Raw genomic sequence first — 22,717 nt, 5'->3', positions numbered from 1 at the left:
AAGCGGGAAAAAGGAGGAGTCCCAGGTAAGGAGTGGGGGGTGGGGCTGTGCCACGTATGAGTCAGGGAGGGCCAGTGCAGGCTCCATAGTGCTGCAGGCAGGAGAAAAAACAGGAGCAACTTACCAGAGCAACTTGTGACCTGCCCTCCAGGCTTCCCCATTGACTCTGCTTGTGGTAAGCCGGCAGGGAAGGTCACAAATGGCAACCATGTGACCGCAGTTCCCCGCAATGTTGTAATGCAAGTCGGGCAACAGAATGCCCGGATTGCAATCACATGACCATGGGGATACTGTGATGGGAGGAACTTCAAGGACCAATACTAAGTCCATTTTTTCAGCACCGCCATAACTTCAGCACCATATCAGTCACTGAACGAATGGACGTAAGCTGAGGACTATCTATACACAGTTCAACACTAAAAAAGTGCCCCTGAACTGCAAATTATCACTGCTTTTACTTCACACGTTTTACTTTCTTTTCATCCTCACTGCTTATAATTCATACCTCCTACACAATTATTTATAATTTTTATATTATTACTCAGCGATTTTCAAAAAAATTGTGCATGTAATATGTTAATTTGTTTTAATGCTAATAAAGAATCTAGTTTTCTGACCATTCCTCAAAAGCCTTACCCAAAGTTTCTGGAATGTTTCTTCGCTCCCTTGTTACATCTGATAGCCTAATAATTGTTCCTTCTTTCCGTTCAGTTTTGAAACGTAACCGACCAGACTCTTCATCATCTTCCTCCTCCTCATCTGATTCTTCTTTGGTTTCTTCTTGAAACTCCAGATTTTCAATAACTGCCTGTAACAGAGGAGGATAGGATAGAATACCAGCCTTACAGACTTATAAGGCTTTCAAATTAAAAGAAAATTTTAAATCAGTTTAGTGGGAAGTCCTTCATATGAAGCAACATATATGCTGCCTATATATAGTATCTAAATGTCTCTAAATCATGACTCTTGTATGTTAATTTCACCATGCAATAATAAACCACTGATCTTTTCTTAAAATTCACACACTGTTCAAAATTATAGCATTAGTCTCCAGTTTAAGAATGAGTTCTGTTCCCAAGGTCTGTCCTTAAACTGAATTTGTATATAAGCTGGAACAGTATTGTTATATAATACTGCATAAGTAGTATTGTGTAATTAACTCGAACCATTGTGTATTTAACTCAAATTTTGCTACACTACGCTCCCTTCTTAACTATGGGTCATCCTTAAACTGGGCATTCTTAACCCAGGGACTACCTCTACTATGTGGAATTTCTGTACCCAAACCACTAAAACAGTATAGGAAAAGAATTTATGGAATTAATACATGCTTAAACTCAGCTGGTAACAATAATTACTGGCTAAACCGCCTTATGAAATGGTGTATTTTTAGGACAGGCAAGGAAGGAGAGCTTCCAAGATATATGTTTGATCACTGCCACAAAACTCTATACATTGTTTAACGATGGTTCAAACTTACAACAGCCTTGGAAAAAGTGCTTTACAATCTGTACTCGCACTTGACTGTCGCAAACCATTGCACCCCCCCACGCTCATGTGATCGCAATTTGCTACCTTTTTTACAATGGTTGTTAAGCGAATCACCATGGTCGTTAAGTGAATCATGTCGTTAAGCGAATTCTGGCCAAAAAGTCCATTGGGTAAGCTGGATTCACTTAATGACCATGTGTTCTGCTTAATGACCATCATAAAATGGTCGTAAAATTGAGTCCAGTCATGTGGCGACTCGCTTGATGACTGTTCCACTTAACAACCAATTTTCCACTCTCAATTGTGGTTGTTAAGCAAGGACTACCTATACTAAAAATCAGTGTTTTATATCAAGATAGGAGAGTGCTGTATCTCTTACTATGAGTTCAGGAGGCTGAATCTCAGGTTGCAGTATTTAAAAGTAACTTGGGGAAGTCTGAACTGTTTGAGAATTTTGCCAGACTAAAAGATATAAAGGAGAATGCTGCATAAATACTGAATGGCTACTTCCTTGCTGTGTTCACAATGTTTATTCAATGCTGAATCCAGTGGAAATCATTAAAGACTAAGTATATTTAGGATCACAGCCACAACTCTTAACATAAGTTTGGAAATCTTTCTCACTGCTCACTTCTTGTAACTGTATAATGTCCCATAAAACATAACCAAACACAACTAATAAGCAAATCAGTTAATAACATTCTTGGTACAGTAGTAGAAATAACATTTGAATGAAGGTGAATTATAGCATTTTCAGTTGGGAGACTTTGGCAAAATTCCTCTGTGCAATCAAAGCCTTAGAATATTCTCTTACTTGGAACAGAAACTGTTTGAATGATATGAGCTAGTGTCTTAATACTCATAGGCTACATTCTTTAATTACTGAAATTAATCTGTTAGGATTGATTGAACAAGAAAAAACATCAGTCCTATGTATTAGTTATGGTGCCTTTAAGGTATTTTTTCCAAATCCCACAATTCTATTTTTTCAATCTACTGAGTACTGTATTTTCTGTTGCAGGAAATGCCTCATCATGCTCAAAAGAATAAAACCACAGGCTTTAAATACTGAGTAAACTGACTAGGATTCTAAGGAAGACACTAACTTGGGTGATGAGCCCTTATTTTAAGGTGATAGAGAAAAAAAAACGAACTGCCTGTCAAACAATCCAGCTAAAGCTCCCACTCCTGACTTCAAAAGAAACTGAGGATGAGGAAAACCTTAAATCCAAATATAATCCCTTCCTCAAATATGGACAGTGAAAGCTAAGAGTGGCAGCTAGCCTCTTGCAGAAGAGAAAAAGAAAATAAATGCATCACAGAAAAATAAACTTATTGCTCAGGTAATAACTGGTCTTCTCATGGACGGCTGCCTTAAGTCACTCTGAATTTCTTGCCTCCATCTTCTAGCAAGACAACTGTTCATCCGCAAGTTTTGAAATGTCAAGGATCATAATTCTTTTGGAATGGAGTATAGCACTTATATTAAACATCTGGCCAGGCTTCAGGCTTCATCGCTAGCTTCTATGACTGTTTCTCCTTTGGTGCAGGGGAGAAGGAAATCAAACTGAACAGGGAACGAGAACTCTCAACAGGAAACTCTGTAGAAGACGGGCTTACTAAAATGTCCCCCAAGCTCAACCGAGCTGTCGTTATTTGTGGTGGTGGTATTTTTACATCTGCCTGCAAGCAAATAGGCCACGATGTCTACGGGATAAAGGTAATTCATGACAACACTGTGAGCAGATGAATGAAACTGTTCGACTACACATAAGTAATGCTAGAAAGAGATGACCTGGTTCCCACAAAGACAAAGTGAAAAAAGATCAAGGATTCGATATCAAGCAGAAGATGCGTCAATGCAGCACAGCCCGTTCTGGTGTATTGCTAAGCGGCTTTGAATTTCTGCTCACAAAGAAGAGGAAGGAAGAGAGGAAGTAGTGTGCATTTCCTTCCTGTCCCAAAAGCACTACTACAGACAGGGTTATTCAGGTAAGAAAAGTAAATGGAAAGTTGGCTAATGACTGGAGTGGGCTCTGTAACTCTACTGCTATTTGTAAGGGCTGCCAGAAATGAGAAACGGTGGAGGAGAAACAGTTGAGATATGAGTAGCATGCGTACCACTCATCTTCATATATTGAGTTTTTCCCTGAAAATGAGCATTCAGGAATGTTGACCATCCTGGTATATAATTCTCTTAAAAGTTAACATAGGATCATAAAATAGTTTCTCTTCTCTTCTATTGCTACTTTAGCGATAGAAACATTGATAAAAGCAATGCCAAGGGTAAATACAAAATTGAAAACTCTATCTGAAATATTTAAATGTTTTAATATTTCAACTTTTCCAAAGTACCTCTTCTGACTCATTTGGAGGTGTCTGGGTATCAGCAACCTCTTCTAACCCTTCTTCAGCTATATATTCCTGTTGTTCGATTACTTGCTGATCACTGAAAGACTGCATATAATCTTCATCCTGAAAGAAATGCACAAGGAAGCCTTTCTTTTAAACCAATGTTTGTTTCTAAATATATCATTGCTTATTTATTTAGTAGGGCCTGGTATATATGCAATCTTCCCAACTTGTTTATCCTGATTGTTTGCCTTGGAAAGAAGTCACAAACTTCTATACTTCTGCAGGTTTTCTATCTCCAGCATCTTAAATCTACCTTAAACACAACCAATTTATGTAAACCAGTGTTTATCAGAGGATCAGGATTTAAATGCTAATTAGCAAATGGTGCTTAAGAGAAAATGTAATTAATACTAACCACAACTTTATACCTAGTTGCAACTAAAACTTATCTAGGATGAGAAGTTGGAATCTACATGATTATAAACAGGTTATGAAGGATGAAATACGAAACCACTTTCATCTTAAAATAACTGAATTTTTTTTTAATGCGTTCAATCGCATCTGATTCTTGGAGACTGCTCAGACAAGTCCCTGCAGTTTTCTTGGCAAGGTTTTTCAGAAGTGGTTTGCCATTGCCTCCTTCCTAGGGCTGAAAGAAAGTGACTGGCCCAAGGTCACCCAGCTGGCTTTGTGCCTAGGCGGGACTAGAACTCACCATCTCCCGGTTTCTAGTCTGATACTTTAACCACTACAACAAACTGGCATTCATAACTGAGATCTAGGTCTGCAACCAATCCCAAACAGCACAATTAAAATTAAATCCATGTGATATAATTATTTACTTTTTGCATCAGTAGTTAATTTAGAAGACAAAAACACTTAAGATTTTAATACATGAAACTAACATTACTACAGTATAATTACTGCAGTTTTTAAAAAATGTGAGCTAGGAAAAATTACATCTATTTATTTAAAGCATATTTATCCTACACCAGCAAAAAAATAAAATAAAAATTAATTGCTCCCAGAGCATCTTACACAGCACAATGATGTGACAGCTCACATTAATTCCTTTAAAATGTAGGATTTCAGATTTTAATTAAGTGTCTGACTAATTTGAGAGTAATATAATACCTTTATTTTCCATGAAATGTACTTTCCCATTTATTATGTCATATGCATCTAAGAGTAACATGCAGCATTTTATTATATGATTTACACATAAGATTTAAAGCAAAGATAAAGGATCAGTAAATCCACTGACATTTGCTAGGGTTTTTTAATTGAGAAATACTTCTAATAAATGGCAATAAATCTATTCTCATTTCAACTCAGAGCAATCTATGCAGCAAATCACTGAAACTGAAACAAATTATATATGTGACATGTTCTAAAGTAACCTCAAATCTCTTTATTCAGGTTTAGACAGTTCTCAATTACAAAAAAAGGGGAGGGTGGAAATGAGTGAGCAGAACATCAATCACTTTGGAATATTAGCACCTTAAAGATGTCTTTAGCAGGTCAATAATCTTTTCACCTTCGAAGGACTCTATCAGATCTTGTCTAAAGCCTGGATAAAAGCTTTTGCATTAAGTACTTCTAACAATTGGCACTGTGTCTCCACCACACAAAGCTGTTTTCTTCCTTAAGGATACAATCTTCAAGGTCATGATTCTCAACTGCCTTCCAAAATGACAAAAGAGCATTACCTACAGCCAAACAAGCTGTCAACACAAACTTTGTCACAGCTTAGATAAAGAAACTGGCAGACAGTGATAATAGGTCTAATTTTGCTCTGGTCCCAAGGGAGGTAAACAGATTTCAAATCAGTCTAAAAACCTAAGCATGTGCAGCAATGTTATCTCAAAAACTAAAATGGGGGGGAAAAAACTCACTGGAAATTCATCTAGAGGTTCATTGATTTCAAGATCCAGCACTTCATCATTATAATTCTCTTCTTCACCCTGATCTTCCCCATAGTCTATTTGGTCTTCTGTCAACTCAGCCTCTTGGCCTTCATACTGTCCTTCTGAATACTCCTCTGCATACTCTTCAGGCATGTCTGATTTGTCATAACCAATTTCATCTTCCCCTTGTTCGTACTCCAAGTCTTGTTCAATAGATGGGTCATTAGCATTCTCTGACAGCTCAAAGGATGTAACCATGCTAGATGCAGCATTAAGACTCATAGCGACATCTTGAGTACTACAATACAGCAAAAAATATTGTTTTTAATTGAAATCAACACATTACTACTAAGTGCATGGATCTTGCATGGAATGCAACACTTTCCACATTAAGTAAAAAAAAATTAATTTATGCATCAATTTGACTTCATGCCACAAATTCATAATATGCATACTTATATCACTGTTTATCACCAATAGTGGGCTATTTGAGCAAAGGGACCAACCATATGTTCTATCAGGTTAGCCTGGCAAGAAGTACAGGGCAACTGAGTAAGCTGCATTCAGTTTTAAATCCCAGGCTAACAAATATACACAGAAGGAGACTGGCATCTGTTTCCTACTTAGTGCAACATTAGTTACCCATTCTATTAGCTACATTAATACTGCCAAGCACCAATACTTTGGATTTTTCAGTTACTGTAATGAAATATTTTTCAAAAGGGTATGCCTGAATATGGAAGAATTTGCATTTAGTCCTTATAAGCATCAGTATCTCCAATCTGAGTTGTGTCCTCAACAGGTCCTATCTAAAATCTGAAGAGCAATTACAAGTTTTCTGATAAAAATTTCCATAAAAGCCTATCAATTCAGCCAATTAAAAAAGAATTCCTGTTTTTTTGTCCAATAAAACATACCAACTTTCAATGCATGAAGTAATAATTATCCATAAGATTATTTTTACTCTCTCTCTCCAAAAACTATTTATTGTTTGTTTATATCCTGTCAGCACTTCAGGAACTCAAAGGGGCGTAAGGGGCACTTTCTCCTTCTTTTTTTCCCCCACAACTACAACCCTGTGAGGTAGGCTGGGATGAGAGAGAGTGATTAGTTCAGTCACCCAGCGAGCTGCCGTGGCTGAAGATGGAACTAAACTTGGATCTTCCCAATGCCAGTTCAAGTTGTTAATCACAAAAAACATGGCATGTAAAAGTCATGGAAATGAACAAATTAGAAAGCAGTTATAGCCAGACAAGTTTCAAAGATGCAGTTCTGTCCTGGGTGTAAAGTTGGTGAGACTGGAATTCAGCTGTTACACTGAGTTGTGCCTATAAATCACCTCTGAGCAAGTTGAGTCCTGAATAAGGAGTTCAATGTCACAACTGTTTTGTTGTTATGTGGCCTTCTGAAATATAAATATGATAGTTTCATATGGTTTTGGTATATTTTAATTAGTAGTTCTGCTTTGCCAAGGAATTCTTAGCATAGACAGGATTGATTAAAGACAGTTAAAACTCAAAACTTTCTACAAAACATCAGGGATTGACCTATTATGGCAGTGTTGTCCAAACTTAGCCATTTTAAGATGAGTGGACTTCAACTCCCAGAATTCCCCAGCCAGCCATGCTGGCTGGGGAATTCTGGGAGTTGAAGTCCACTCATCTTAAAGTGGCCAAGTTTGGACAACACTGTTTTATGCAAATGAGAAAGAAATAAGAACAATGCTTTGCTTTAATGTGTCAGGCAATACATCTAAAAGAACTAATTGCAACCACACTGATCTGTATTGCTTTTCTGTATGAACATACATATTTCAATATGCTCACTTGATTGTGTAACAGGAGAAGATAATGCGTCACAAAGATTCTAAGTGTTTTGATACAACAGAGTTCTGAAACCCACTTAAATAAAATTGTACTGCCACAACTCCTTTAAGACTCAGAGCACTCAAAAGAAAAACTCAGAGCACTTCAGGGAAAACTCTTAAACAAGCACTCAAAGAAAAATCCTGCAGAAGCTCACTGGTTGAATTGTCTTATTTTCCTCCATCAACAGGTAGATGAGAAAAGATGTATATTCAAAGCTAACAAGATGGTGAAAAGATAAAATATCTTGACAATGTACCCAAGAAATTTAACACTGCCATTGAATTAAAAAACATGATTAATTGTACACATTTATTCTTAATGCAAATGAATAAAACAGCAGTTCTTAATTCAACTTTGCAGTTAAGATTATGCATGCATGTAGCAGATCAGGCATCCTCTTAGAAGAGGCCTTCTCTTTCTTCTTGGAGGCATTTTAACACAAGTTTTTTTTTAATCAGCTACAGTCTTAATACTTACATCAAAGAAAAATTATATAATTAGAATTTCTCATTAAAATAGCTATTCCTAAGGAATTCCTGGAAGCAATATTAAATTTTTTGATGAGTTTACCACAGCTCTGAAAGAATGCATCTGGGAAATCGGGTCCTATTCTACCATTATTTTCTGTTTTAATACTCAGCCAAAAACAACTTGAATTCCTATTCATTTACTTGCACAGAAACAACAGTGTTCATGTATCACTTCTAACATTAATCAAAAGTTAATGCTTCTTATCCCTAACAGCACATTACACGTGCTTTTCTAGCATAAGAATACAAATAACTAATCTGAATGTACTGATCCAGAAAACAAGTTACATTACTTGGCTTAAGCGGCAAAACACAAACCTGTAATGTTGATCCTCTTCATTATCACTTTGCAAAAGATCATCATTCAGTTCTTCATCTGACATATCTGACGGAGTCTAAAATTGAAAAAAAACAAACCTTGAAATATATAATGTTCAAGGGAGTGACAGTAATTTTATAAGGTATATTCAGAAAGCAGCAGGCTCATTAAGTTTGACTTGACAGAACCGAACACCAAAAAATAAAAAAGAAGCCATTGGGAAAAAAAATTCCAACAGCAGCAGGCAGCAAAAAATTAAAAAAAGTCTCATTACAGTATACAGTAGTTTATATAAACACCATGTTTGATATTGAATATAGAAGCAGTATATTAAATATCAAAATATTTAAATATATAACCTTGGAACAATAACCTGAATTCTTTTGAGATGGAAAAAAGCATTTTAACAAGTGTTGGAACATGCATACAAGTTCTATCATTTTCAACAGCTTCATCCTAAAGGCTATTAACTGGAAAAAAATGAGAAAAAATTGGGGTTTAAGTGTGAGGAAACTGAAAAGAGTTCAGAGAACAGCAATGAATCTGTAAGGGTTGGGATGAGTCTTACACTGCTTTGAATTATTTCCAATCTGCTAATCATGTTGTTAATATTTATTTCTATCTATAGAAAAAAAGCAGATCAAGACATACGCACACTGAATACTGAAATTATTTATGTAAAATATATAGGCACAGTTCTAAATTCATCCTAGCAATTAAAGGCAGGAGCTACAAAAATTATTAACAGAACTGAACATGAAAGGAGAAGGAAAGACAGCTCCCAAAGCAACTGTATACAGGTAGTCCTCACTTAATGACCATTTGTTTAACGATGGACCATTTAATGATGGTTTGAACTTATGACAGCCTCGCAAAGGGTGTTTTATGGCCTGTAAAGCACTTCCAGCCGTCATAAAATGTCATGCCACCTCCCATGCAGTCATGTGGCCACATTTCAGGCGCTTGCAAACCAGCTTGCATTTATGACTGGTTGCCAAGCACCCCGCGATCATGTGATCACCATTTGCAATCTTCTCTGCCGGCTTCCCCATTGGAAGCCGGCAGGGAAGGGTGCAAGCAGAGGGGATGCAGCAATGCGCAGGAATGGAGCTCAAATCCTGAAGATCTGAGCTCCATTCCTTCACAGCAGTGTGAAGGAACGGACCTCAAATCTTCAGGATTTGAGCTCCATATCTGCCCACCGCTGGGAAGTTTCCCCTCCTCTATCAGTGGTGGGCAGGCACAGAGCTCAAATCCTTAAGATTTGAGCTCTGTTCCTCCAGCTCCAGGAAAAATTTCCCCTCTGTCCACAGAGGGGAGAGCAAATCCTTCAGTGGGCTTTGAGAGTGAAAGGGCAGGCAGCCCTTTCGTTCTGTCCACTTAACAACCTGGGAGAATGTTTAATGACCGCAACTGTGAGTGCCCAGATTGCAGTCACTGAGCAAAGCAGTTACATGGGCATCTCACTTAACAACTGCTTCACTCAATGACCAAGATTCCAGTCCCAATGGTGGTCGTTAGGCAAGAACTACCTGTAAACTAAAACATCAGAGGAAACAAGAAGAGTATTGTACTTAAAGATTGAATTAAACATTTAAGTTTAATCATAGAACCCATGATTATTCTGAAGCCAACAAATGTCATTTAAAAAACCCGAAATAATTGTTAATATGATTTAATCAATTTGACTGAACTGATTTTAGAAGCTTGCAAGGGACCACACGTTTCCTTGATTTTCCCTTCCGAGGTCAAATAAGTCTCCAGTCTTGAAAGAGGAAATCTGACACCAGAGTCTCCCTCTTGCCTCCCCCTCAATTATTTCTTTCTGAGATCTGGAAAGAATAATCCCCAGAAGGGATCTGTGGTGGGTAGACAATATAAAAATTGTCCTGGATCCAAGAATTTTTTCACTCAACTGACCTCCAGACTTTTTGCTGTTGTGGGAAAAAACAGGTTTTGTACTGTACTTAGACATAAATTAATAAAAATGAATTGATAAATAAACAGGCAGGGCAGTACTTTCATCTTGCTAGAATATTCCAAAAGAACATTTGGAGTTCTTTATCGGAACAGCAGGAGAACAGATGATTCTAGACAGTCAGGAGTTTCACCAATGTGGTTTAAATACAAAGTAAAGTAGTCAAATTAGTTTTTTCCCATATATGCAAGCATATACTTTAAACAGGCTTCTTAATTACCTTTTTGCCAGTCAAATCTTCTCCTAGCAAGTCATCCTCTAATTCACTAGAAGAGAAAGAGATACAGTAGTCAATTCTTCAAAAGAGTGGCAAAAATGCAGCAGTTCATATCATTCTACTTTACTCAAAATATAGTTGAGGGTCTCAACAGCAATGCAGACTAAAAAGAGGGTAATCTCATTTTTCAGATAATGAGAAATTCCCATTTCTATACTTAAGTCAACTAAAGCAGAGAAGGAGAATTGCTAAATGTAAACTGAGAATTCTGATTAATTCCAAAGGAAGGTACAGTTTCCTACAGCTTAAACCTTAATGAAAAAAATGTAAAGTTGTTCTGCATAAAGACAGTTGTAAACATCAGCCTACTTTAGGCACATTATGTAAAGACCCAGCTCTCTGGATAAGGCTCTAATGCTAGGAAAGGTAGAAGGAAAGAGAAGAAGGGGACAACCGGCAGCAAAACGGACAAGTTACAGTGGCGATGGGGGCACCATTGGGAGACGTGAAAGACCAAGTTAGGGACAGATTGTCAAGGACAAAATTTATCTATGTGGTCACTAAGAGTCGACACTGACTTGATGGCACATAATCAATCAAGCATCAGCCAAAGGAAGATGGTTAAACTTTAATTAACCCCCCAGGTGAAAAATTAGCTAAGAGTGTGGGACATTTCCATCAGACCCTTGTCATGGTCAGATTACTCACTGGTTGCCACAGAATTAACAAACATAATGGATTTCCATATAGAGGGAGGACCTACTTAGTCAGTCCGTTCCAGTTGCCTAATGGAACCTGTCAGTTACCATTTGGGAAGTTTCCCAAAATTCTGGTAGCTAGTTCTGGAATAAGAGGTCAGCAGCAGTGCTTGATAGGATTGGTGCCGAGTCACCTCTCCCTAGTCACCAATCCATGGGAGCACCTTGGTTTTTTGATGAGCTCCAGGAAATGGAGTGACAGAAGAGACTCCTGGAACAATCCTAGTGTAAGTTGAAAAATGAACGTGGTCAAACACAGGCAAGACCTCAATGGTGATCCTATACTGTGATGCTAAGATAAGCATCAAGTTTACTCCTCTACTCTTACTTCATCCATGGAAAACCATCCCACAACATTGTTTACAGTTACTCAGTCCCTTTTAAAGAAAACTGAGCCAGAAGACTGTTTGCTCAGCCACTGTAAGGAACTTAAGCTTTTGTAATGCTCTGAAGACCTGGCTGTTCCCCCAGGCATTTACGTCAGAAGGTTGGGTGAGCTCCGTTGATTAAACTTGCTTTTTATATAAATTGGGATTATTGTTTTAACCTTGGACATTTGGATTGAGGAATTGTTTTAATTTGTATGCTGCCCTGAGTCACTGCTCTGAGGCGGGCAGCAGAAATAAACAAATAAATTGATCTGTCAGTTATTTGGGATCAGTATGAACCTGTGGATCCTGATGAAACAGACATGGTCCTCTGTGATTTTAACTCTGCCACCTGTGGATTAGATCTCTGTCCTACTTGGTTGGTGAAGGTGGCCAAGGAGGTGATAGGAAGCTGGGTACGGACAGTAGTAAATGTATCCTTAAGTGAAGGGGTGGTGCCTCTCTCCTATTTGTTCAACATCTAAATAAAACCACTGGGAGAGGTCAACAGAGTTGTAGAGTGTAATCTATAAAATGATGGTGTCCAGTTCTATTGCTCCTTACTATCCAATTCCAAGAAAGCAATCAGTACCCTTAGATGTGGCTAAATATATACTTTTCATTAAATTACTAAAGCAACTTGATGCCATCCAGATGTGTCAGGACTGAAGTTCTCCGAATTCCAGGCCATGCTGATACTTCTTGAAATGCACACCCAAAACATATGGAGGATATCAAATTGGGGAAGGAGGCCTTAAAATATTATCAGCTGTTTATGATTTCACAAAAGAGCATCAAGGCAAGGCAAGGCAAGGAACAGAAAATGTACCTGCTACATTAGATTGGACCAACAGGGCACGTTCCAGGGCCCTTCAATTAAACAGAGTCATCTATCAGCCCCTAGGAGGTATGTCTTCTCTGCTGCAGCACCCACACTTTATAACAGCATCCCTCCAGAGATCAATAGGACCCCCACTCTGATGGTGTTCTGAAAGTTGTTGAAAACTTGGCTTTGCTCCCAGACTTGGGGATGCGGTGGCTACTGAGCCCCCCGTCAGTTTTTCTTTGGGGTGTTGTGTTTGTTTCTTCCTTTCATTATTTTCTTTTTGTTTTTAGTGCTTTTTATCTTAACAAGTAAGCTGCCCAGAGTCATCTGGAGTCAGGTGTCCTCTAAATTCAATACTATAAATAAAATAAAATCTGCCATGTTATACATATGTAAAAGTACACCTTGGGCCTTCAAGCTGGGGGTTGGGGACACCTGCACAACCCCACATAACCCAACTTTAAAGTGCCCTGCTGCATTGCAAGTGGAGGGTGAAAGATGCATGTGTTCGAGCAAAGTATTAGGAAAGAGCACAAAGTGTACTCTTTTCTTTTAATATCCTTCCTTCCATTCTACCACTTGCTGCTGGGGGAATAATATGTTCCCAGAGTACTGCTTTCCTGCAGCCACTCATAACCAAAGGCACCAAACTGCCTCCTTTGCCACTGCCCAGGCTTGCAGTAGAAGCCCAACAACTACAAAGAAACAGACTCAAAGTGTGCAATCAGCCCCTTCTTCACCAAGCCCCTGACCTTCCCCACCCTGTCACTGCTAATGTCACAGAACAGCATAAGTCCCTGGCCTATCCATCCCAGTGACCTCCCCCATACCTTCCCAGAAACATCAGTAAAATTTCAGTTAAAACCGTCTTTGTCCAATACTTCAAATTTTGTCCACTGCATCCAATTTGTCCACTAAATTAAGGTCCATTAAATCCAGGTTTTAATGTACAATGAAATGTTCATTGTAATATATTTGTTCATGTCTTCAGGCTCTAAAGTGGGGGGAGGGTGGGAAGAGACAACATCACAACGTACATAGGATCTGCTGAGCTTCCTCATTTGTCCACAGAATTTCTTTACCCACTGATTCCAACAGACAGGCTTACTTAAAAAAATATTAATGGGTGCTCGTGAGCATGTGTTATATACAGGAGTATAAATTCAAGTATGAACAGTTATATATAACTAGGTGTAAATAGGAATTTATAGATAGATGGCAAAAATGTAACATATTGCTCATTTTTTATTTAGCTCCATGGACTCCCCCCATGTATTTCACAGCAAACTGCAACCCCGATTAAAGAAAGCGGTCCCTGCTCACTGCCTGCCACACACTTCCCCACAATTATCAGATATGCACATGGCAGATAAACAAACTCATTAATGTCTGTATTTGTATATTTTCAAAACCCTGTAAGTTAGAATGTGAAATAGTGAAGTCAAATAACATACAGTCCAAAAACATCTCAGCATAAAAGGAAAAAAAAAACTTACCTATCCAAATCTTCATCTCCAGTTCTCCTTCTCCAAGACCTTTCTGCACCAGGCTTATGATGATCAAAGTCATCATCTATAAACAGAAGACATTTAATGATTTGCAGAACGTGAAACAAATGTTTGGATTCTAAGGCAGCAGTACTGATATTCTTCTTAGGAATCACCCACTATCCTTCTAGGAGAACAGCTTCTTTTAAATTGCTTTTAATCTTTTTTTTTTTTTAAGCAAGATAAGAGATACTGCTGGGCATCATCATAAATAAATCCATGTTTTTGTAAGAAAGTTGTACAAATGGAAATGAAGAGCAAATGCTACAGACTGGCATCTGCAACATAAACAAAATGCAGAAAAATCTAATACCAATTATTGTACCCACTCCCCATTTAAAACACTTCTGGCTATTTTTTTTCCCTGTGGCACAGCAAAGGGCTTTAGGTTTTCTCCTTCATTGATTACAATGGGAAAGAAAACTGATGTAAGCGAATGGAATTGTTTTAGAGACTTCCGATCAAGCACAACATTTTACAGACTTTTATAGTTTTTTATTTCTACATTTTATAATATAACTAAAAACATATACTACAATGTCCCATAAATATCACTCCTGATTGTCCCAAACTGCCTCATGATACCAGTGGCTGCTCTGCTCAGATGTTAAAATAGGCCTGTTGTCATTGCTTAAAGCAAATCAGTTAACTAGCTCTAGTGTTTCAATGGCATCAACTCAAATTCTTTTTTTTTAATACAAATTTTATTATGTTTTCCAAAAAAAGCTAATACAGAAAAATCAAGAAAAAAGGAAGGAGAAAAAAGGGAGAAAGAAAAAGAAGGGCAGGTAAGAAGAGGGAGCATAAGAAAAAAAGAGTAGCTTCCGATTTTCCTTGGTGCAGGTATAGATAGAGAATATATTCACCTCTTACTCTAATATATAAAAATTTATGTAGTAAAAACTAGTTTTTAATCTAATATTCAGAAAGATTCCTAAAAATTAATCTGTTTGGATAATGCTTATGATTTGTACAAACCCAAATTCTTACAAGACTCTGGCTATCCAACAACTCTGGACCAGACCTGACTCTTCAAGGAAAAGATAAATAATTTGCTGCAATCTGGGTAATCTGACTATAATACTCATAAACCCATCCAATATAGCCAATTATTAGAAATTATATAAACTGTAGTCCAAAACATCCTAGGCTGCCTATCCCTGATTTAGGAACAGAAATTCCTTTTTAAAATTCTAATAACTATTGGCAACTCTGGGTTAATTGCAGAGTGCTGATGGGCATTCACAACATAGTGTTTCAAACAGTATTTTCAGGTACATGTATTTAGACGATCTTCACTAAAAACCTTCAACAAGTATTACTTACCTAATTATTATTTAGAAATCTCTTTTACACTACAATCCTATATATGAAATCAAATTAAATCCCAGCAAGATGGAGACTCTGTTTATCCAGAAGTCACTTGAATTCAGAATAATCTTTAGGCTATGACAGAGTTGCAGTTACAATCTCCTGGAAGGAGCTGGTGGAAGTTCTGGACTCATAACTCCAGCTGGAGAGCTGGTGGAGACAATGGCCAGGAGACCCTTTGCCCAGCAATAGTTTCTGAAACAGGATATTCTGGTGACTATCACTCATGCTCTTATCATATTACAATTAATTTATTAGTTCCTATGAAGTCTACTCAGAAACTGCAACTGATTCAAATTGCAGCAGCCTAAGTGTTGATGGGGCCAGTGTCCAGTTTAACAGAATTTTCCCCATCTTGCAAGAGCTGCACTGGATATCAGTACACTTCTGGGTACAATTTTACATGCTGGTCATTGTTTATAAAGCCCTCTATGGTTTGGGGTCTTTGTTTTTTACAGGACTGTCTTCTGAAGTAGAATTTCCCTAGTCTGTGCATTCTACTGAGGAAAGTATGCTGGTGATTAATGAAATCATCGCTTTCCCCCAATGGGTTAGGCAATGGCAGCACAAAACAAGTTTCTCTGTGGTTGCCTCCACCCTTTGGAATTCTTCCTTCTTTTCTCTCCGAAATTAAAATGTCTCCTTCCTTTATTGTGTTCCAAAAACAGGAGATCATACTTTGGCCGTCAAGAAAAAGTAATAAGAATACTGGTTCCTATATTATCTGGTAATTATGGTTTACTGCTACAGGCTGCCAAAGTCTACTGAAATGGGTGGCGCACAAATAAGGTGAAATAAATATGTTTACTGAAATCTAAGTCATGCACTGTTCAGGATTAATTAGGGCATTAGGCATCTTAATTTTAAGCTTATTAAGATAGATCACTTCTTGTACTACTCAATACTCGCTTTATGCAATTGAATTTATGCAATGGCTTCTATAATAACAGTGCATTGGAATATATATTTAACCAATAGATGTACAAATTCATGAAGACTCTTAACAATGCTTCTGTTTCATGGCTTCCTTTCAGAGAAAGGAAGGTAGGAACACAATATGCCAGCTTTCTTTAACTGGATATCTTCCAAGTATGCTGAACTACAACTCTTAACACTTTTATTAAGAAAATGAATAGAATGAAGAGTTTTGCTCTCTTTTCTTATGTTGAAACCTCCAAACTTCCCAGTGAAGCTGAATAGTGGCAGACTGACAACAGGCAAGATGAAGCTCTTCTTTTAACTACAGAATCCACTTCCTTATGATGGGATGATACCACAAACATGGTTAGCTGTAAAAGAGGCTGGACAAATTCATGGAGGATAAAGCTACTAATGGCTATTAGACCTGATGGTAATAAAACGGTTGCTGGAAAACATAAACCAAGATTATATTGTCCTCATGTTCTGGTTGTGGGCATCTCAGACATATCTGGCTAGCCATAGTGGAAAACAGGAAGCTGGACCAAATCAACATTTGGTCTGATTTAGCAGGGACCATTTTATGTTATGTTAAAGCATAATATACTCATTTTAAATGAGTTTCTAGGTTTAGCAGTTCAAATGTACTTTAAATAGCTAAATCATACACAATAGCATTGTTTGTGATAAACAAGCCAAATTCATAACTTGTGTTCTATTTCACTTAATAAAGCTCTCTAAAATAGAATCTAGTACACTGCCAAGTATTCAAATTCAGTAGTATCAAAGTCTAACAGTTATCTGATTAGTTCGAAGAAAAGAATCTGAGTGGCACAATTTCTTTTAAAGGGACAGGGTGCCTAATGATAAAGCTCTTATTCTTACCAAATACACCAAACAATACTGTGGTTAGCAGCGACTACAGCAATGGGAGACATGGTCTAATATCTAATACAATTTCCACCATCCAAGTATTTCCTGCACTAACAATACCAGAATTCCAGTTTTCCACTAATATATACTGGAGTAGTTCACTACTGGAGTAGTGAAAGGTTTTTCATCATACTGGGAGGAAACAGCTTTATATCTACATTTTTTAAAGGTTCAGGTATGGACTTAAAAATGCAAAGGAGGAATAAAACTAGCCAAGTCAACTCTGACAAGAACAATTCAAACTGCAAGAAACTTGAAACAAATATATGAAGACAGAATAGTGAGTTTCAAATATCCTCTCTTATCTTCCTACTACATGTTCTCCTATGTTATATCTTACAATAAGTTCCCAAAGCACCTTATATCAGCTGAGAGTCAGGACTAATTAATTGAAATATGTGTTTCTAGAAGAATTCAGGCAGCAGATCTGGAAGCAATTTAGACTAATAGAAGACAGGCCTTCCAAGTTCAACCAATATTTTAACATTTATATGGCAGAATTATACTTTACAGTCTTGGTAGGTGGGCTAAAAAACTTCCCTGTGGAGTGTATCAGATGTCTGCTCTTCCATCAGAAGCAAGTATACCTGGTATTTGGCTCTCTCATTTTATTAGGCGCATCTGGAATCCCAAAAGCCAACAACAGATCGATAGCTCAGGACAGCCATCCAGCAATACGTGCATCTCTTGTCAGAGAAGCCTTTGTAAGTATGTGTCCCCTTCTTCCTTCTATAACATGTAGCTACAAGAGCACCAGACACTATGCATCATAACATGAGGATTCTTACAAAACAAAAGTGTTTTTGCTATATTTCTACTAAAATAGGTAACTTCTTATCTATTTAGAACACAAATCGTGAACATAAGTGGAGGCACTCTATAGATCACATCAGTTTCTCATCTACGTAACTATATAAGCATAGTTATATTTTAAATCCAAAAAAGAAAAACATAAAACCCAACAGTCCAAGTGGCCCAGCTCTGGGTACATAACGTAACACCTATAACATTTATTCTGATACTAGCTTTCCTCTCCTAGGACTTGGCTACTAAAATGTCTACATGTCTAGGTAGTGTTGTTATTTTACATTGTGGCTAGTTAATTTGGTATGCATTTGTAATTATTACTAAATTTATGTTTCTAATTTATACTGTTAATAACCACAGGCTAATTGTACTGGGATGTGACTAAGTTACAATTATGATGACCTAGAACACATCTCTCTGCTATAGGATAGCCCTCTTCAGAACAAATCCTCTTCCTTTTTCTTATTCATAACAGGCAACAAAAAATAACAGCATGAATGTTTGTGGAGGCGAGGGTATAAAGATGTGGCTAATTCAAATTTCATCTCCAAAAATAAAACTTTCCCCAACAGTCCAAAAGGTCTAACAGGATGTAAAGGTTAAGCAAAGAACATAGCCTATAACAGACCAACAGTTTGGATATATAAAGTCCAAATAAAATAAGTTAATAGAAAAGGCTGTTGCTTCAGACTATAACCTATTCTCGAACAGAGCAGAAATACTAGCTAAGATACATAGTCTGATCTAAAATAAGACAGAGCTATATGTTGTGTTAACTTTGTAGAGAAAGTGTATTTTCCCAGTAGGAATACCATGTTTCATGGAAGACTGTTCTGTTTTGTTTTAATTCAAGTGAATTTACAGCTATTATATTAATTCTGTGTATGCTCAGGTCAGCAACACAGCCCTATTCTATATCCTTTATTAACAACATTGTACTGGAAAGGAGGCTAAGCTGACAGATATAGAGGCAAATCCAAGATGGGTAAACAAACTTTACAGCAAACTCTGAGTCTTGCTTGTAGACAGACACAAAATATTTAATTTGAATTATTTTTCACTTTTGTTACAACACAAAATTTTAGAGTTTTATATACACCATAAGTAATGAAATCACACAACTAGCAAGTTATTTAAACCTTGATAAAATTACAAAAATACTGAATTGCAGGCTCTGGGCCAAACATATCAAAAAAATTCTGATTTACAAAACCAACCAGGAGAAGACCAATATCCAAGAACACATATGAGAAATTCAGACTTAATATGTAACAAGCTTTTTATTCATGACATTTGAAAGTACTTAAATATGTAAGACACATGGCAAGGAGACACTGATATAAGGAGCATGTCCAGAACCAAAGCAAGACTGAGACAGATCAAAGATAAGAAAGATGTATGAGCTGAATGTGAATATTTTAAAAGCAAGCAACAAACTGTTCGGCTCAACTTTTATACCTCTTTTCAAGATACAGGAAGTTTATGCCATTCAGGATTGCAAGAACTTTTGCAATAAAGAGAGATTCTTAATTTGAAAGCTTCATACTCCTTTACTAATTAAGGCCCTCTGCAGCAGTAGAATACACAAATGTCAACCATTATATCTGAATGTAGCTAAAAAATGCACGAGGAAGGGTGGGAGGATAGCAATTCCCTCAAAAGAACAAGGTCAAATGGAAGGAAACAGGAAATAAAAACGGGACGCAATAACACCCCCTCCATAAACACTTTAGTCTACCTCCGACGTCCTATGCCTCTATCTCGCTTTCATTACCCCCGAATAACCCCCCAACCCCAGCCCTCAAAGGCCTGCCACCAACCCCGTGGCCCTTTTCCTTTCCACCCCCAAGAGACACTTCCAGGTACCCCCCTATTCTTCCCGCTTCCTCTCTCGTCCAAGCGCCTCGGACCCCTGGAGGCCCTCCTCAGGTGACCCTCAATCCAACCCCCCCCGGCAGGATATGCCTCCGTAGCCTAGCGAGGCTTCTTGCGAGTAAACACACACGCAGGCGGCTCAAACAGCAGCATCTGTCCCGCTGTAGCGCAAGAGATCAGCCATCCCTCCCCCCTCCCCCCGCCCGTTTCCGTGGCGCCTTCTCCCCACTCCCCCAGGAGCGTCCACCATCCGGCTGGGGCCCGCAGCTTTCCCCGCGCGTCAGCCGCACCCCCTCGGCCTCGGGAGGACGAGAAGGGACACCGTACCTGCTCCTGCTCCTCCCAGAGCGGCTGCCATGGCGTCGGATCCTGTCAGGCCGCGGCGTGAAAAGCCCGCAACCCTCCTACCTCTCCCGACGCCGGGAGCTGCTCTCGTCGAGGCCGACCGCCAGCCGCGGATCGTAAAGCTAGCACAACATGGCGGCCGGCTGCTGACGGGAACGCAGAGGAGACGGACGGGGAGCGCCGCTGGAAGCGCCGCGGTGTACTCTGGGATACTGGAAGATCGGCTGTTCCGCACCGGAGCGGAAGATGGTGGACTCGGCGGGTTGGCCAACGTGCCGCACTGGAGACAGGGCGAGGGCGAAGGGGGAGGGCATTGCGAGGACGTCACGGATTCTAGGCGCCTGCGCTAAGCCAAGGAAAACGGGCCTCTCTTTCCCTTGTCTTTATGATCATACTGACAAAAAAAAACTGGATTGCAAGGCGCATGCGCCAAAGGAGAATGGGCGAAGAATGAAGCCGGCGATTCAATGGCAAATAAATGCGGCGCATGCGTGGAATCTTTGTAGCTGTTGGAAGAGAATTTATCTACCGATGGCGCGGGGGGGGCGGTAATTTGGAGTCCTGCCAGTGACTCTAGGGAGGAGGCCTGGATAATCGTTCTTCGGCCTGAAAATGGTTCTTTAAACATGGTTTGCTGAATAAGCCACCATTGGCTGGATTCACATAACACATAAATCATAAAGCAAAGTTTTATCAGCCGCAAAGGCTGCTTTACATAGTAGACTAAAGCTCTGTTCTCCCCAAACGACTTACCCTTTAGCCCAGTGTTTTTCAAACTTGGCAACTTTAAGATGTGTGGACTTCAGCTCCCAGAATTGGCTGGCTGGGGAATTCTGGGAGCTGAAGTCCACACATCTTAAAGTTGCCAAGTTTGAAAAACACTGGTTTAGTCCTTTGGAAAAACCCAGCTGCTGAAATGATGCGTGAGACCAATATCTGAGCCCGTAATTAGAAACAGGAGTTAGGCAGATAAAAGATATTCATATATTTAGAAACATCAATAGCCTTATTCAAATATTACACAAATGAATTTTTGAAGAAAGGCGTGGACATCTAGGCCACACATCACTAGGGTGTGAGATCTGGTGGCCATACACATTCCAAGCTCTAACCTGATTTTGGTGGCTTGTATAGCACGGTTTATGGCCTAGAGTGTTATCCAATGCAGCTAATTGTGGTTTATTCAATAAGCCATAGTTAAACCCTGGCTTCATGTGATACCTGAACAAGTTTGCTGAGTCATTTGAGCCTTGAGCTCTGTTGGTATCCTTTTAACAGAAGATATTTGGGGATTAAATCTGGGATCTAGGTAGATATGCCACCACTCTGTCAAAGAAACAATTAAGGGAATTACTTCACTTTCCTGATCCACGAGAAAACAAAGGACTTGCGTATGGGATAACTAGGGTACACATATTAGTTCTCATCTGTGGTGGAATCAGTTGACATGCAGTGGAGAAATCATACTCGTGTTTCCTATTATTGCATTATTTGTGATTCTGACATTCCACAGCTGGTTTTAAATAATTGCATTTGTGGTCTAGTTTTGCATCACTCTCGTGAACGGTATTTGTAAAGTTAGTTGGCATTCATTCTATGGTAACAGAGAAAGGAAGGTCTCTGCCTCTATGGGTTTGTGCTAATGGATTCAAAGCACCCTATCTCTAGGTCCTATTGATTATCCCGCCCTGCCATCAGATTAATTTATCAGCCAATATTAACTTTCACCCTTGTTTTTAATTAATTTGTTCCTTTCCACAAAGAAGATGGGTATAATCCAAACCATTATATCACACCCTACAGTACAAGGGAACTAACAGAGATTCTCATCCGACATAAGGCAGAATTTTTTTTTTAAGAGCTTTCTTCAATAACCAGTTATTGACTTCATTGCCCATTGTACTAGGTTTTAATTAAGCGATAAGGCCTTCTGTGTGGACTATTTTATCTTTCAGATAAGGATTTATCAGACATACCCCCAGCAGGTCTTTATCTGAAAGATAAGGGGAAAGTACATCAGTGTCCACTTGTTAGTTTAAATCCTTTAATTAAAGGACCTCTAAACAAAAGTCATAGGCTTGAGAGATGCAGAACAGGTAATGTGATATCTTGAACTGGATGAGCATCTTTTGAGTGAAGGAGAATGCGAAGAATTCTGGTAAATTCTTACAACTATGGGATTCTTGGTGCTCTCTGAAGTGGTTGTTTCCTTGCAGATGTTTCATTACCCGACTAGGTAACATCATCAGTGCTAGTGAGTGTAGGGTTTGCTCCCTGTTTATAGCTTGTGTTGGTTGTGCTGTA

At 38.6% G+C, this 22,717-nt stretch overlaps 1 protein-coding gene across 3 annotated transcripts in view; it reads right to left on the bottom strand.

Moving 5' to 3' along the window:
- Nucleotides 1-20,662, bottom strand: part of RBM33 (RNA binding motif protein 33) — an 89,537-nt gene extending 68,875 nt beyond the window's left edge. For 2 of the 3 annotated variants that reach the window (XM_007433195.4, XM_007433196.4), the window contains exons 1-7: nucleotides 20,396-20,661; nucleotides 14,114-14,189; nucleotides 10,669-10,714; nucleotides 8,470-8,546; nucleotides 5,742-6,051; nucleotides 3,847-3,966; nucleotides 637-808 (exon numbers count right to left, since the gene is read on the bottom strand). In XM_007433195.4, coding sequence (XP_007433257.1) covers nucleotides 637-808; nucleotides 3,847-3,966; nucleotides 5,742-6,051; nucleotides 8,470-8,546; nucleotides 10,669-10,714; nucleotides 14,114-14,189; nucleotides 20,396-20,426 — 832 coding nt within the window. In that variant the 5' untranslated portion in view covers nucleotides 20,427-20,661. Of the gene's footprint in view, nucleotides 1-636; nucleotides 809-3,846; nucleotides 3,967-5,741; nucleotides 6,052-8,469; nucleotides 8,547-10,668; nucleotides 10,715-14,113; nucleotides 14,190-20,395 lie in introns of all 3 variants that reach the window. The other variant, XM_025169822.2, reaches the window with a different exon arrangement.
- Nucleotides 20,663-22,717: the final 2,055 nt, after the last annotated feature.

This window comes from Python bivittatus, unplaced genomic scaffold, assembly GCF_059951505.1.
Source record: "Python bivittatus isolate LINGU-HERP-01145 unplaced genomic scaffold, Pbiv_v1 ctg000610_np1212, whole genome shotgun sequence".
NCBI lineage: Eukaryota > Metazoa > Chordata > Lepidosauria > Squamata > Pythonidae > Python > Python bivittatus.
The sequence above is the reverse complement of the archived record's forward strand: the minus strand, read 5'-3'. Positions and strand labels throughout refer to the sequence as shown.